General features: G+C 50.4%; 1 protein-coding gene across 1 annotated transcript; it reads right to left on the bottom strand.

Moving 5' to 3' along the window:
• Positions 1 to 3,501: 3,501 nt before the first annotated feature.
• Positions 3,502 to 14,829, bottom strand: MAP2K2 (mitogen-activated protein kinase kinase 2; the record flags this gene model as incomplete). Its single annotated transcript, XM_010166246.1, has 10 exons — positions 3,502 to 3,707; positions 5,721 to 5,766; positions 6,450 to 6,511; positions 7,794 to 7,858; positions 8,814 to 9,027; positions 10,774 to 10,898; positions 10,991 to 11,042; positions 11,479 to 11,556; positions 12,695 to 12,841; positions 14,617 to 14,829. Coding segments are annotated over 10 exons (1,113 nt in total), but the record flags the coding sequence as incomplete, so codon positions are not given.
• Between the last annotated feature and the right edge of the window lie 497 nt (positions 14,830 to 15,326).

Below are 15,326 nucleotides of genomic sequence, written 5' to 3'. Positions count from 1 at the left end.
TCCCAACCAACATCACCAGAACCTGCCACAGCTCCCATGGGTGCAATGAGTTTATCCCGGTCTCTGCCCAACAGCCCAGACCCCCGAGGGGACCTCAAAGCACCGGGGACCCCCCCAAAGTGCCGCTGCAGGAGCTTCTCATCAGGGACCACAGCAAGGTGAGCGCCCAGCGTCACCTTCCCAGAGCCCCAGCGTCACCTTCCCAGAGCCCCAGTGACACCAACAGCACCAGAATTTGGCAAAATAAGGTTATTTCTCAATTCTGGGCCTGGTTTAGATTTCACCCAGAAATCTGCTCTGGGCTGGCAGAGCCCAGCTTCACCTCTCCCAGCTTCACCTCTCCCAGCTTCTTCTCATCCAAAATACTTAAAACCTGCAAATATTTCCCCCAAAACACCTAAAAGCTGCAAATATTTCACCCCAATACCTAAAAGCTGTGAATATTTCACCCAAATCACTTAAAAGCTGTGAATATTTCACCCCAAAATACTTAAAAGCTGCAAATATCTCCCCCAAAATACTTAAAAGCTGTGAATATTTCCCCCAAAATACTTAAAAGTTGCAAATATTTCACCCCAAACACCTAAAAGCTGCAAGTATTTCACCTAAAAGCTGCAAATATTTCACCCCAATACTTAAAAGCTGTGAATATTTCCCCCAAAATACTTAAAAGCTGCAAATATTTTCCCCAAACACCTAAAAGCTGCAAATATTTCACTGAAAACATTTAAAAGCTGCAAATATTTCACCCCAATACTTAAAAGCTCCAAATATTTCCCCCAAAATACTTCAAGGCTGCGAATATTTCACCCCAACTCTTAAAAGCTGAGAATATTTCACGCAAATCACTTAAAAGCTGCGAATATTTCCCCCAAAATACTTAAAAGCTGCAAGTATTTCACCCCAAAATACTTAAAAGCTGCAAATATTTCACTCAAAACACTTAAAAGCCGTGAATATTTCACCTAAAAGCTCCAAATATTCCCCCAATACTTAAAAGCTGCGAATATTTCACCTAAAAACTGCAAATATTTCACCCCAAACACCCAAAAGCTGCAAATATTTCACTCTCTATTTAAGAATTGTAAATATTTCACCCAAAATACTTAAAACCTGCCAATATTTCACCCCAAAACACCTCAAAACTGCAAACATTTCACTCTCCATATTTAAGAATCGTAACTATTTCACCCCAAATATCTCCAGAGCTGCTCCTGGCTCCCTCGGGGCAGGATTGAGGGCATCACATCATCCTCAGATCCCACATCCACTCCAGCCAGCGCTGCCTCACGCCAAGATCATCCCGTTATCACCCGTTCCCGCTGGAGGCAGCTGAGCCACCAGCACATCCCATGTCCCCATCGCTCCCATCCAGGGAGGACACACCAGGGTTCTGGCTCTGAAAGGGTTAAAACCACTTGGGGGGGTATAACCAAGAAAAGAAAAACCCTGTCAATTTAAAATGCTATTTATTATTTTTTTTTCTATTTTCTTTTCTTCTTTTTTTTCCCATGATGAAAATATTGAGTTTAAAAAAAAATAATAATAATAAATTTGCAATAAAACACTTTTTCCTCTTCCAAAATCCAGCACTGAACCAACTGAAAATATCTCCTAAATCTTTATAATTTTATATGTTCACTTATCAAACTGTCCCCATTCCTCATTTCCCAATTAAATTAAGAGGCAAAAATTATAACGACGAGCATCCCCCGCAGCTCATCCCCTGCCCAGGCGTGAGCTGAGCCAGCAAACACAGATCCCCCTCCTCCCCCCAAAAAAAATCTGGGGTCTCCTCCCCAAATTTGCCTTTGGGGGGGACACAGCTGCCCCCCATGCTCGCCCCAAGCCAGGCAGCATCTTCATCCTTTGCTGGGGAAGGGGAAAGAAAAGGGCACAAGGGGTTTGGGGTTCCCAAGCCGAGGTGTTTGCTTTTGGGGGGCTGTTATGGTGGGACCCAAGCGTGACAGGGCAAAAAAAAACCCCCCAAAAAACACAAAAACAGCCTGAAAAGAAAGAAAACACACACACATAAAAAAAATGCCACCAAGTTTCCAAAAATCATCTCCTTGTGGGGGGCTTGGGCACTGCAAAGACCCATGTTGGGGGAGCAGGGGAGAGAATCACCCCAAAATAGATCCGTGTGGTGGGAAATGAGGTTCACAAGGTCCCACCTGGGCAGGAGAGGAGGTGACAGCGAGGGACCATCAGTCATGGCCAGGCCAAGGTGGCCTTGGGACAACATGGGTCTTGCTGGGTGGGTTCACCCCCTCCTGGCACCCCTCGGCGGGGGGAGCAGGGGGCTCCAGGGGACCCGATGGCTCCGTGGCTACAGCCACGATGGCCAAGGCCACTGGTGGGATGGGTGGGAGGCAGCTGGAGGGGGAAACCTGCAGCCTGGAGGGGTTTCACCCGTCCCTGTCCCCAGGAGATGGTGGGGTCAGGAGAGGGACCCCACTCCTGAGCCATCCTGGCTCTGTCCCAGCCACAGTGGACAACCAGGCTCTGCATCCCACCTCTCTGCGTGGGAAGGAGCCAGGGAAGGAAAGTCCGTGCTTGTCCCTCACCTCAGCACGGAGCGGTGTGAGCCACGGCTTGTTGGGGAGCACGATCCTGGGGGAGCCACTCACACACCCACCCCACAGCTCCCACCCACATCCCTCCCACCAAGAGCTCAACAGACGAAGACTCTTCACTAAACACCAAGAACAGGCTTTAAAACAACCATTTAAAGAGAAAACAAACAAAAAAAGTACAAATCTCTCCTCTCCCCCACGTGCAGACGGGCCGGGAGGGAGCTCACCACGACCTTCTCCTTCAGCTCAGCCACCAGTCACCCCACAGACCTGCCCATGCCCAGCTCACCCCCAGGCAGGATGGTGACACTGTTTCAGGTCACCCTCAAGGGTCTCTCCATTCCTGGCCCCATTGATTTCTCCACCCCAAAGCTGATGTGATAACCAGGGAGGAGGTGAAGTCCCCACTGTGCAGCCTCTTGTCCCCATCCCCTGCCACCATCTCACACACACACACGTGAGCGTGCGCACACACACATCGTTCTTTTCTTCCTTTTTTTTTTAACCCAAGTGAACATGTTTCCAAAAAAACCCCAAAAAAGGTAAAAATTAACATAAGCAGCACCACATTTCCCAAGTGTCAGGAGCTCCAGAGTTGGAGAAGAGGCCTGGAACAACCCCACCATCACAAGAAACCAACCCCACTTTGATTGGGGATCGAGCGTGCGCACACACACATCGTTCTTTTCTTCCTTTTTTTTTTAACCCAAGTGAACATGTTTCCAAAAAAACCCCAAAAAAGGTAAAAATTAACATAAGCAGCACCACATTTCCCAAGTGTCAGGAGCTCCAGAGTTGGAGCAGAGGCCTGGAACAACCCCACCATCACAAGAAACCAACCCCACTTTGACTGGGGATCGGCCAATAAAGACGCTTCCGAGGGGACGGTGCTTTTGGCGTTGGGATGCGAGGTGAGAAGGAACCGGGGGAGAAGGAAGGAGGGCAGTTCTGTCATGGAGTGAAGGAGAGGAGATGGTGACAGAGGCAGATGTACTGACACCAGGCGGTCGGCTCGGCCCCTCACATGGCAGCTCGGGTGGGTGTGCTGGGCTGGTTCAACCGCAGCGTCTTACACAGCCAACCTGCAAAATCCACCTCTTCCACTTCGGAGCGTTTGATGAAGGTGTGACTCTGCAAAAGAAGGAAAACAGAGGTTTTCTTAAAGGGTTAAGAGTAATCACCAGCTGCTCCCCAGCTCCTAAAACACAACCCCAAGTCTGTGTCATGGGGTAGACCCCAGAAAGACGAGAAGATCCTGGTGTGACACCTCAAGCAGTGAAACAGGGTTTTTTAAAGAAAATCACAGAATCACAGAGTGTCAGGGATTGGAAGGGACCTCAAAAGATCATCCAGTCCAACCCCCCTGCCAGAGCAGGAACCTAAATGAGATCACACAGGAAGGCGTCCAGGTGGGTCTTGAATGTCTCCAGAGAAGGAGACTCCACACCCTCCCTGGGCAGCCTGTCCCAGGGCTCTGGCACCCTCACTGGAAAGAAGTTTCTTCTCAAGTTGAAGCAGAACCTCCTGTGTTCCAGCTCACACCCACTGCCCCTTGTCCTACCATTGGGCATCACTGAGAAGAGCCTGGCTCCATCCTCCTGACATTCACCCTTTACATATTTATAAACATTAATGAGGTCTCTCCTCAGTCTCCTCTTCTCCAAGCGCAAGAGCCCCAGCTCCCTCAGCCTTTCCTCAGCAGGGAGATGCTCCACTCCCTTCATCATCTTGGTGGCTTTGTGCTGGACTCTCTCCAGCAGTTCCCTGTCCTTCCTGAACTGTGGGGCCCAGAACTGGACACAATATTCCAGATGTGGCCTCACCAGGGCAGAGAATATTCGTTCCTTGCAGCCCCACAGCTGGGATTTTAAGCCACGCTGGCCATGAAGTCAACACACAGGCATGGGAACAAGAGGAGAAGAAGATTTAGAGCAGGGCAGAGCCTGCGTGGGCCCCATCTGTGAACGGACCAAAACTCTGTATGTGGGTAGAGTGAGGAGCTGCAGCTCCTGCACCCCCCCTGCTCCTCACCTGCCCCTGGACAGCAAACACTGCTCCCCCCGGGGCAGGAGGTAAGAGGAACACAGGCAGGACAGGACAACCTGCACACAAGGGCATGGGGCCACCAGGACACAGGCCACCACCTTGGCAAGGGCTACACGGGAGCACCTGGACATAACTCAGGAGTTCAGAACGATGCCGAGGAGGAAAGTCAAGGTCAACATGGTTAAACTGGGCTCACAAAATGGTTTGGGTTGGGAGGGAATTTAAAGTTCATCCAGTTCCAACCCCCCTGCCAGCAGCAGGGACACCTTCCACTAGACCAGGTTGCTCAAAGCCTCATCCAACCTGGCCGAGAACACTTCCAGGGAGGAGCAGCCACAGCTTCTCTGGCCAACCTGGGACACTGTCTCACCACCCTCACAGCCAACAATTTCTTCCTCACATCTCATCTCCATCTCCCCTCTGCCACTTTCAAGCCATCACCCCTTGTTCTGTCACTCCCTGCCCTTGGCCAAAGTCCCTCCCCAGCCTTCCTGGAGCCCCTTCAGGTACTGGGAGGCCACTAGAAGGTCTCCCTGGAGCCTTCTCTTCTCCAGGCTGAACAGCCCCAACTCTCTCAGCCTGTCCTCACATGGGAGGGGGTCCAGCCCCCCGATCATCTTCATGGTTTGAGCAGGTCCATGTCTGTCTTATTCTGGAGGCCCCAGAGCTGGACACAGTGCCCCGGGGTGGGGTCTCACCAGAGCAGAGGGGCAGAATCCCCTCTCTCAACCTGCTGGCCACACTTCTCTTGATGCAGCCCAGGACACAGTTGGCTATCTGGGCTGGGAGCGCCGGCTCATATTCAGCCCACACATCCATATTCCCAGCTCAGGAGGCAAAGGTTTCTCCCAGGCACCTCCGCAGACACGGGACAGCCGGGTGGTTCCCATCCCAGGCTCCACATGGGTTAGATACCATCACTGCCTTTGAATCAAAGGTGAGTGAGTCACTCCTTCTCCTGGGCTCCATTTGGCTCATCTTATGCTCAGCCTGGGAGTTTCCAGCTCTTTTGAGCAAGAGAAGCACAGAAGGACCAGGCAGCAGTTTGCAGATATGGTGCCACCCCACTGTAGGAAGAAAATTACTCTCCCCACTTACCATCAGCATTTTCAGATCTGCTCGTTCCGCTGGATTTTTAATTAAGCTGAAATGAGAAGAATAAAATCAATGCTGAGACATCTCTTGTGGGAAACCAGGTTAGCTGGCTGGAAAGGTCTCCTGCTTCACTGAAAAGCTACTTGATCTCCTGGCTGCTTTCCCCAAGAGCCTGGCAGCGTGGAAATGGCTTGGAAAACATCATCTCCAACAGCCCAACTCCTAGGGAGAGCTGCAGGATCTGCCTCTTCCAGACCACAGGTGATCTGTGCCCTGCAAATGGAGAAAAAGACCCAGTGCTTGGTGGGGATCAGTGATTTCTGTGACATCCAGTCTCTGTGATTTAATGGGAGCCAGAGCAGCATCTTCAGGTGTTTCCCCACTGCATCAGAAGGTCTGGAAGTTGATGGTGGGTGTATGCCTGGTGCCTGCAAGGCTCTGGGGTGACTCACAGCCCCAGCAATCTGCTCCCCCATCCCCCTGCCAGGCTCCTATTTAGAAGGTGCTGGGATACTGCTGAGCATTGCCACAAATAAACCACTTTTATTCCAACCCTTCCCCAGGCAGGAGTTTCCAGCACGAGGCAGGATCACGCTGCAGCCAGGGAGAGATCACCTATAGAGCATGGAGAACATTGCGTTATGCTGAACATTTTGGGTGGAGCAGCAGCCTGCAGAGCTGTCAGGGAGTACAGAGAGCCCTCCACCTTCAGCTGAAAGATGAAATCCTTACCATTTATTTACAAACTCCTGGAAATCTTGCGTGAAAACTCCATTTGGCAGCTTGGGAGGTGGCTGCAGAGAAAAGGAGAAGGGTTTTCTGCATCACTGTGTGTTAATGGGTCAAAAAACAGTGTCACCTACAGTTTTTAATGAGCTGCAGATAAGCTGTGATCTCCAGCTACCCTCCTCCTCTTCCTCACTGCCCTTTACAACCGGGGAAGGGCTCCAGCCATTTCTTACCCTGGCAGCAAACTGCTGCCCCAGCACGATGCGCAGCTGGGGGGACCCCACGTTGAATCGCTGCCAAAGCTGGGAAACCAAAATTGCAGCATCACAATTCCAGATCCAACCTCACAAATCCCAGCTCTGGCAACGCCTACGGCAGGTGAAGTCGATCCAGAAATGATAACTGGGGGTCAAGTCTTATCACCTTGGAAGGGGAAGCTGCTCTTTCCACTTGCTGGTGGAATGGACCCTACCTTAAAAGTCTGGTAGGACATTTTAACCTGGATCTAACACTGGCCACTCTCATTCAAAGGGCTTTATCTGAGAAAATGTGTGGTGACCTCAGCATCCACACAGAGGGAGTGTTCATCCTTTCTTCATCTCAGGAGAAGCATGTTTGAAATGCCTGGTTGCAGGAGGAGGAGGTCTTGACAGCCAAGAGCTCCCCTCGACACAGAGGGAGTGTTCATCCTTTCTTCATCTAGGGAGAAGCACATTTGAAATGACCTCCTCTTCCTGCAACCAGGCATGACAGCCAAGAGCTCCCCTCACTACTCAACTCTTTCAAGGGTATTATGAACTTCCCCCTGAAGAATCACAGAATGGTTTGGGTTGGGAGGGACCTTAAAGCTCATCCAGTCCCAACCCCCCTGCCAGCAGCAGGGACACCTTCCACTAGACCAGGTTGCTCAAAGCCTCATCCAACCTGGCCACAAACACTTCCAGGGAGGGGGCATCCACAACTTCCTTGGGCAACCTGTTCCAGTGTCTCACCACCCTCACAGTGAAGAACTTCTTCCTAATATCTCATCTAAACCTCCCCTCTTCCAGTTTAAACCCATTTCCCCTTGTTTTGTCATTAACTGCCCTTATGAAAAGTCCTTCCCCAGCTTTCTTGTAGCCCCTTCAGGTACTGGAACCTTCCAGAGATGCTTTTTGTGATACAAAGAGATGGAAAAAGGAAGCAGGGAACAAGTGGAGAAGGATGTCAGTGGAGCTCAGAGGGGTTCTCTATCGAAAAGCCTGTCTTCAAGCAAAGGTTTTGGAGCCCACTGACTCAGCAGAGTGGATAAGACACTGTGGTACCTCAGGGAAGCTCCAGCAGAGCCAATGGTAAAGAAACACCCACCTCATTAACTATATAATCCAGCAGTTCAAAGATGGCCATCGCAGGCCGGCTGTCCATCCCATGGCCTGTGTGGTTAAGATGACAAAAACAGTGGTGAGAGGCTGTTCAGGGACAGTGAAGGGCCTCATTTCACGTGAAAATCACATGTGCTGTGGGACTTTTGCTGGGAGAGGCAGAGACAACCTACTTGGGAACTGACCCGTGAGTGAAAAAAAAAAAGAAATAGCAAAGAGAAAACCAAAGCACGTTCTGAAATTTCAGATTTCTTTCACCGTGCTATAGTCCAGATTTATTTCCTAGTCTGGAGCATTTGGAGAGTACCAGACCATCTGCTGTGGCAGGCTGGCAGCGCTTCTAGAGCCTTCTGCTTCCAAGCAAATGGCTCAAGCAAGATCCTCCTTCAAACCCCCTGTGTTGGTTTGGTACTTCTATGAGAGCTCCCAGCAAAGCTCTTCCCAAAAATCTGCCTCTAGCTTGAAAGGAACCTGTTGGCAGCATGGGCAAAGCCTGAGGAGCAACAGGGGCTGTGAGAGTGTCCCTCAGAGCATCTCCTCCAAGGGGTCCACATCCTGACAGCCTGCATTGTCCTCAGCATGGGCTGCTTTGCTGTGTGGCTTGAGCCTTATAGAATAGTTTGTTTGGAAAAGATCTTTATGATCATCTTCTAGTCCTTCTCGTGGGACACAGCAGGATCTAAAAGCAGATAAACTGAGCTCTTCAAAATCTTAATAGACCCTGGTTGGCAACCTGAGAGCAACCTCCTCACCTCCCCATGCAAGACCAGACTCCTGTCTGTGCTCGTTGGGATTTACAAACCTCTGTGGTAGAGTGGATTCTTCTGGAGCATCAACCTGGCTCCATCTGCTCTGCAGAGAGGGATCTCCCTAGAAACACTCACCTCCCACCACCACAACCTCATCCAAACTGGCCTTTGTGGCTCACCCAGCCACACCAATCAAACCCCAACCCCTTCTCCCCCACATCTGCACGTTGTTTCCGATGCATTACGACAGCCCCTACCACTGACGGGGCGTCCTGGGGGCCTGGCCCGCGGCGAGATGCTGTGAGATTCTCCCTCTGCCCCATCCACCACGGGACGACCAAATATTGCTTCCAGTTCCTTGGAGTCTGGCGGGGGGATTGGGTACCTTCCGATAGACAGCTCCACTAACGACAGACCCATGCTCCAGATGTCGGACTGGACCGAGTAGTGGGTGCCCTGCAACCGCTCGGGCTGGAAGGAAAGATCATAAAAAAACACATGTTGACATAGAATATTGATATGTAAAGTCATAAATATCATGCACTGAAATTAAATAGGGGAGATTTGATATCCTGATGGTCTCTCCAGCTCAGCTTTCCAACCCTCCAGGGAAAAGATTGTCCCAAAGGGACAGGCTGAAAGAGTTGGGGCTGTTGAGCCTGGAGAAGAAGAGGGTTCTGGGAGATCTTATAGTGGCCTCCCAGTACCTGAAGGGGCTACAAGAAAGCTGGGGAGGGACTTTTCATAAGGGCAGTTAATGACAAAACAAGGGGAAATGGGTTTAAACTGAAAGAGGGGAGGTTTAGATGAGATATGAGGAAGAAGTTCTTCACTGTGAGGGTGGTCGGACACTGGAACAGGTTGCCCAAGGAATGTGTGGCTGCTCCTCCCTGGAAGTGTTCAAGGCCAGGCTGGATGAGGCTTTGAGCAACCTGGTCTAGTGGAAGGTGTCCCTGCTGCTGGCAGGGGGGTTGGGACTGGATGAGCTTTAAGGTCCCTCCCAACTGAAACCAGTCTGGGATTCTAAGAAAGATTATGTGCACACATGAAGCACTGGTCAGCATCTCATCAACACCTACAGCTGAGCAGCATTTACAGCAGCTTAAACTTAGAAGTTTTTTTGGAATCTAGTTCTCTGTATGCTGAGATCTCATGAACTCCATTTATTAACAATTTTTTTTAATTTATTTTTTTCTCTTGCTCATTCCTGTGAATACCCAAGAGGAATTTGAGGAGTAGAAAATCCACTCCAGGCTCTTACCATCAAAAAGAAAAAATAAAAATTAAAAATAAACCAATCAATGCAAGTCATCCATACTGGCAGCTTCGAGTCAGCTGTGCAGACCCAGTGGCAGAGTGCAGAGGAGATATTATTTTTAAATAGCCACTGTCTAACTATAACTGTGCTTGAATAACCATTCCCAAAATACGAGAGCAGCTCAGACCCAAGCACACAAGTGTAGTCTGATGACTCCCCCAATAACCCACCGCTCGTTCCCAGTCACAACCACACACAGTGAGGGGAGAAGACCCCCCTCCGCCCACCCTCTGCCTTTCAGCCAGCAGGACCCAGGGACTTGGGGTCATTTTATTGCTACAGGCACTCAATTATCTGCAGCTGAGCTAACACTGATGATGATTGTCATTTACAGAAGAGGCACAATCAGCTCTTCCTGCAGCTCACTCACTGGTTGACTCCAATTTGGCTTTAGTTTCCCATCAGACTTTACCAAACCCAGCTGCACTAAACTGGTTTTACCCTCATTTTGTCACCAAGTGCACGTGGTCAAAGCAGCAGAGGAGGTGCATGTACCAGCACCTGCATCCCCTCTGCTCTCAGTTTTTTTGGGCAGAGCTTTGCATAGAGAAAGAGAAGATGTTTGTGAACCTGCCAAAATAAAATACAGAAGTATTTGTAGGATGTGAAACATCTTTCCCTGCAAGTCTCTGCACTTCCACACACACCACTGCTGGCCAGGCACAGGATGGAGATGACAGGACACCAACTCCTCGAGCAGATGTGGAGGCACCTGCTTCTCCAGCACAGGACAGTGCCTTGAAGCATTGGGCTAACCCGTGATGCGAACCAGGAATGGGGCAGTTTGGATGAGGATGGAAAAAAAAAGAGCAAAGCCATGAGCTCTACATGTCGATTCTGTAAGAGCTGAGATGAACAACCCAACAAAAAACCCAGACAAAGAGTTGAAAGGAACTTACAGACATGTAGGACCGAGTTCCCACAAAAGAGTTTGCCATGGAGTCAATGAGTTGACCACTGACCCCGAAATCACACAGCTTAATCTCTCCTCGAGAATTAACCAGGATGTTAGAAGGCTTCACATCTGACAACAGCAAGAGAGAAGGGAAACGTGACTCGAGGTAAAATACAGGGCTCTTGGACTGCAGGCAGTTATTTTTAAGTTCCTCCTCTCACCTCTGTGCATGATTTGGTGCTTCTCTCTCAGATAGGCCAAGCCTCTCAGAACCTAGAAGGAAATCAAAGACAGGATGAGATCAGAGCTGGGAAGGGAAGTGCTTCCCTTCAGCAGGGCACGTTGCACAAACTCCGGGTGCTGTCGCACTGCAGCTTGGTGAGGAAAGTCACCCCATAGTGTCCACAGGTTTCAGGGTTTGCAACTTATCACCCAGTCAATCATAGATCTTGGGTTAACTGCTTGAGAAAGCTTCTCCTAAATCTTCTCCAAGGAGAAGTCAACACCAGCCAGTGCAACGCAAGGGGCTGGAGCTACAGAGAATGGTTAGGAATATGCTTTCCCCCTCCCTGCTGCCCCTCGTGCTTGGGCAAGAGAGGAAAAAGCAAATGGGGAAACAAAGAAAACTTCCTAAGGCAACACAAGCATTGTTCCCAAACCTGTGCCCAGCAAATCCCCTCTGGAAGCTTGAAGAGCCACCGTAACTCACCGCTATACTGACTTTCCCCAAGATCTCCTCAGGAATTCTTTTGGCTTCTTTCAAAACTTGATCCAAAGAGCCACCATCCTGAAATAAAGAAAGCATGGAAGTGACCAACACGCTGATCCCCAGCTGGAAAAGAGAGCAGCTGGTGCTACAGGCAAGCGTGCCCAGGGAGGGCAAGTGGTATATAAGCAGTACACAGCATCCCAGCTCGGCTGTCTGCAACGACTCAGCATCCAGCATGCTCCTTTTACAGCAAAAAAAAGCTAAAATAAATAAATACATAAATAAATATCTGGTGATCAGAGCTCAAACTTCTTGCTGAAAACTATTTTAATACTATCTACTATCAGCTCTACAGCTTGCTATTAGTTCTGAGCTTCCTTTCCATCCGTGGTTAATGCAAAGATGATGCTGTCAGCGCTGATCTGGAGGAGCGACAACACTATTCTCTGCCAGAGACAACTGAAAACACACACTGTGCTTCACTGACAGATCTGTAGAGTGGCAAGTTTACAACATTTCCGTTTGGCCAACCCCCAAACCTCTGCTTCCGCTTTCCAAAAAGTCGATCTCTGTCATTTTGATGCCTACACAGGAGCAGGCAGCTCCTACCAGGAGCACAGTGACCTCGCTGCAGCCCAGAGCAAGGAGCTGCCAGCACCCAAAACCATTTCACCTGCAATATCAAGAACAAGTCCAGAGGAGGCCACCAGGATGATCCAAGGGCTGGAGCACCTCTCCTATGAGGACAGGCTGAAAGAGTTGGGGCTGTTCAGCCTGGAGAAGAGAAGGCTCCAGGGAGACCTTCTAGTGGCCTTCCAGTACCTGAAGGGGCTCCAGGAAGGCTGGGGAGGGACTTTGGCCAAGGGCAGGGAGTGACAGAACAAGGGGTGATGGCTTGAAAGTGGCAGAGGGGAGATGGAGATGAGATGTGAGGAAGAAATTCTTTGGTGTGAGGGTGGTGAGACAGTGTCCCAGGTTGGCCAGAGAAGTTGTGGCTGCTCCTCCCTGGAAGTGTTGAAGGCCAGGCTGGATGAGGTTTTGAGCAACCTGGTCTAGTGGAAGGTGTCCCTGCTGCTGGCAGGGGGGTTGGGACTGGATGAGCTTTAAGGTCCCTTCCAACCCAAACCAGTCTGGGATTCTATGATCAAGTCTCAGGGAGATGAAATTCAGAAGAATCCAAGGAGCAGCAGTTTGCAGAGGAGGAACAGGGACTCACCATGTGCTCCATGCAGATGGAGATCTCTCCATCACTGTAGAAGGCTCCATAGAAACCCACGATATATGGGGAGTTACATTCATGCAGCACCTGCAGCTCTCGGATAATCTGATTCCTGATGGCCGGTTTGATTTCTAAATGAATCAGCTGCCAAGAAAGAAAAAATAATAATAATTAAAAAAATTCAAGGTTTAACACCTGGAAAAACTTAAGAGCAACCATGTGAGCAAGTCCTGAGTGTTGGGAAGAATTAAAAACCAAACCCAAGGGAAGCTCTGCTTTGGTGTAGACTTTTCACCACTTGCAGATTAACTTTAAGGATTACTGCCGAGCACGTAACACGCCGAGATCGCACAGGATACGGAGCAGAAAGACGAGTCAGAGGTTTGCTGCAGATCTGACTCAGCAGATGGGAACATTTTCACAAGTTCTGGAGGTGTTGTAAGACAAGGTGCTCTGATATCAAGGAAACCACAGAAAGTAAGAAAAAAAAAAAACCAACAAAAACCCATGAAGATTATGCACGTGAAAGAGCAGTTGCTTTATTCCTTGGGCTCCTTGTAGAGTCAGTTAACACAGCTGTGGGCTGGGGAGACAGAGTCAAGGAAATGCAATGCCAGGTCAGAAAAAAGCAGCCCTGTCACCATAACCACTAGGACACCCAACCCCAGGGACATCTCTCCTTCCCCAGACCTCCCAAGGCCGGTCTCTGCAGGAAGGACAGCAGTGCTGAGCTTGCCTTCACTTCACGTCCTGAACACAGAGCTCCCAACAATCTCCAAACCACCCAGTGACACACAACACTCCCAAATCAAACACCCTGGAAGACTCTGAGAGCTCAGCTCTGAGTGAAGCCACTCAGAGAAGCAGATTTGCTCCATGGAGACCCATCAAACCACCCCAACAGCAGGTGAGATCAGAGAGTTTCAAGGCAGCTGTTCTCCAGATGAGCAGCTGCACTCTTCCTGCTGTGCACTGCCCTTCCCAACAGGCAGACAAAGCATCTCCCAGTTTCCTGTCACAGGGCACCACAGCAGATGTTGCCCATAAATCCCCCTCTGAGAAGTCCTGGCTGCTTGGAACTACTTTGGGGATGTGTTAGGTGGGTGGTGAGGAGTAAGGAATGTGTGTGTGCCAAACCCATCCCGCCACCTGCCATTAGCCATAGAACCAGAGAATCCCAGCCTGGTTTGGGTTGGGCGGGACCTTAAAGCTCATCCAGTCCCAACCCCCCTGCCAGCAGCAGGGACACCTTCCACTAGACCAGGTTGCTCAAAGCCTCATCCAACCTGGCCGAGAACACTTCCAGGGAGGAGCAGCCACAGCTTCTCTGGCCAACCTGGGACACTGGCTCACCTCCCTCACAGCCAACAATTTCTCCCTCACATCTTATCTCCATCTCCCCTCTGCCACTTTCAAGCCATCACCCCTTGTTCTGTCACTCCCTGCCCTTGGCCAAAGTCCCTCCCCAGCTTTCCTGGAGCCCCTTCAGGTACTGGGAGGCCACTAGAAGGTCTCCCTGGAGCCTTCTCTTCTCCAGGCTGAACAGCCCCAACTCTCTCAGCCTGTCCTCACAGCAGAGCTGCTCCAGCCCTTGGATCCTCAGGAGAGCCGCTTCCTACTGCTTCTACCCAGTTGAGCCAAGTTCACTAAAACCAGCTTCACTGGAAAAAGAATAAACTTGTTTTCACACAAGGTGCACAGGGACCTCTCCCAGGGGATGACTCCAAGCAGGAGAGGCTCCACCTAAAACCTCACTGAGAGCAGCCAGAACCTTGGTCCCAACCCCAGCGAGGTGGGTTGGGTGCCGATGGGTGACTGCAGGGAGACCCCAATGGAAGTTGGCTCTCCTAGAGCCAGGACACGTGCTGGATGTCCTCCAGCACAGTGCCACAGCCCACTCCTCCTGCTCCCCTCGTTACCTTCCGTGCCATAATGAGCCCTGAAGGTTTGTGCTGCACTTTGGTGACCACACCGCCATTGCCAGCCCCCAATTCTGAGATCCTCTCAAAGTCATCATCCTTTAACTCTCCAACTTTGGCTTTCTGCGTGAGGAAAGCTTCCAGGCGCTTCTTCTGCTGCTCATCCAGCTCCAGCTCCTCAAGCTTCTTCTGAAGGTCCACGAGGTTTGCCCTGGAGAAGGGAGGAGACAGAAGGGACAGTCAGGAGACTGTGAGGGCAGCACCAGAGAAAGAGGTGGGTTGGTTTGGTTTTTTTTAGGGAAGCAGAGGGAAATAACTGAAATAACTGTCCATGTGTCATCTGCCACATGCTCAGCCCTTGATATAGCAGTGAGTCTAAAGCAAAGCTCTGGAGATGCAGGAGACAGCCCTGGTGCTCAGCTCAGGGACACACAGACAGCGAGACCCACAGTGCAGTATCTGCCCAACACACACGTCTCCTCTGGAGGAGGTTTAGTGCAGTCAGCTGTTTTGGGAAAACCAAGGAATAGGGAAAATCCTTCAACCCTTAATGAGGCAGCTCAGCTCAGCCCAGAGAGAATGGCAGCACCAGCAAACTCTCCCTCTCCAGACACGGGAAGCCAAGCTTGGGTTTTGCTGTGAAACACAAGAAGGGCTTTCCCTGGTGTCCAGCAACCCCTTGCTCCGTTACTCCCCCCAGACCCACCACT

The sequence above is a fragment of the Antrostomus carolinensis genome, unplaced genomic scaffold (assembly GCF_000700745.2).
Source record: "Antrostomus carolinensis isolate BGI_N321 unplaced genomic scaffold, ASM70074v2 scaffold4294, whole genome shotgun sequence".
Classification (NCBI taxonomy): domain Eukaryota; kingdom Metazoa; phylum Chordata; class Aves; order Caprimulgiformes; family Caprimulgidae; genus Antrostomus; species Antrostomus carolinensis.
The sequence above is the reverse complement of the archived record's forward strand: the minus strand, read 5'-3'. Positions and strand labels throughout refer to the sequence as shown.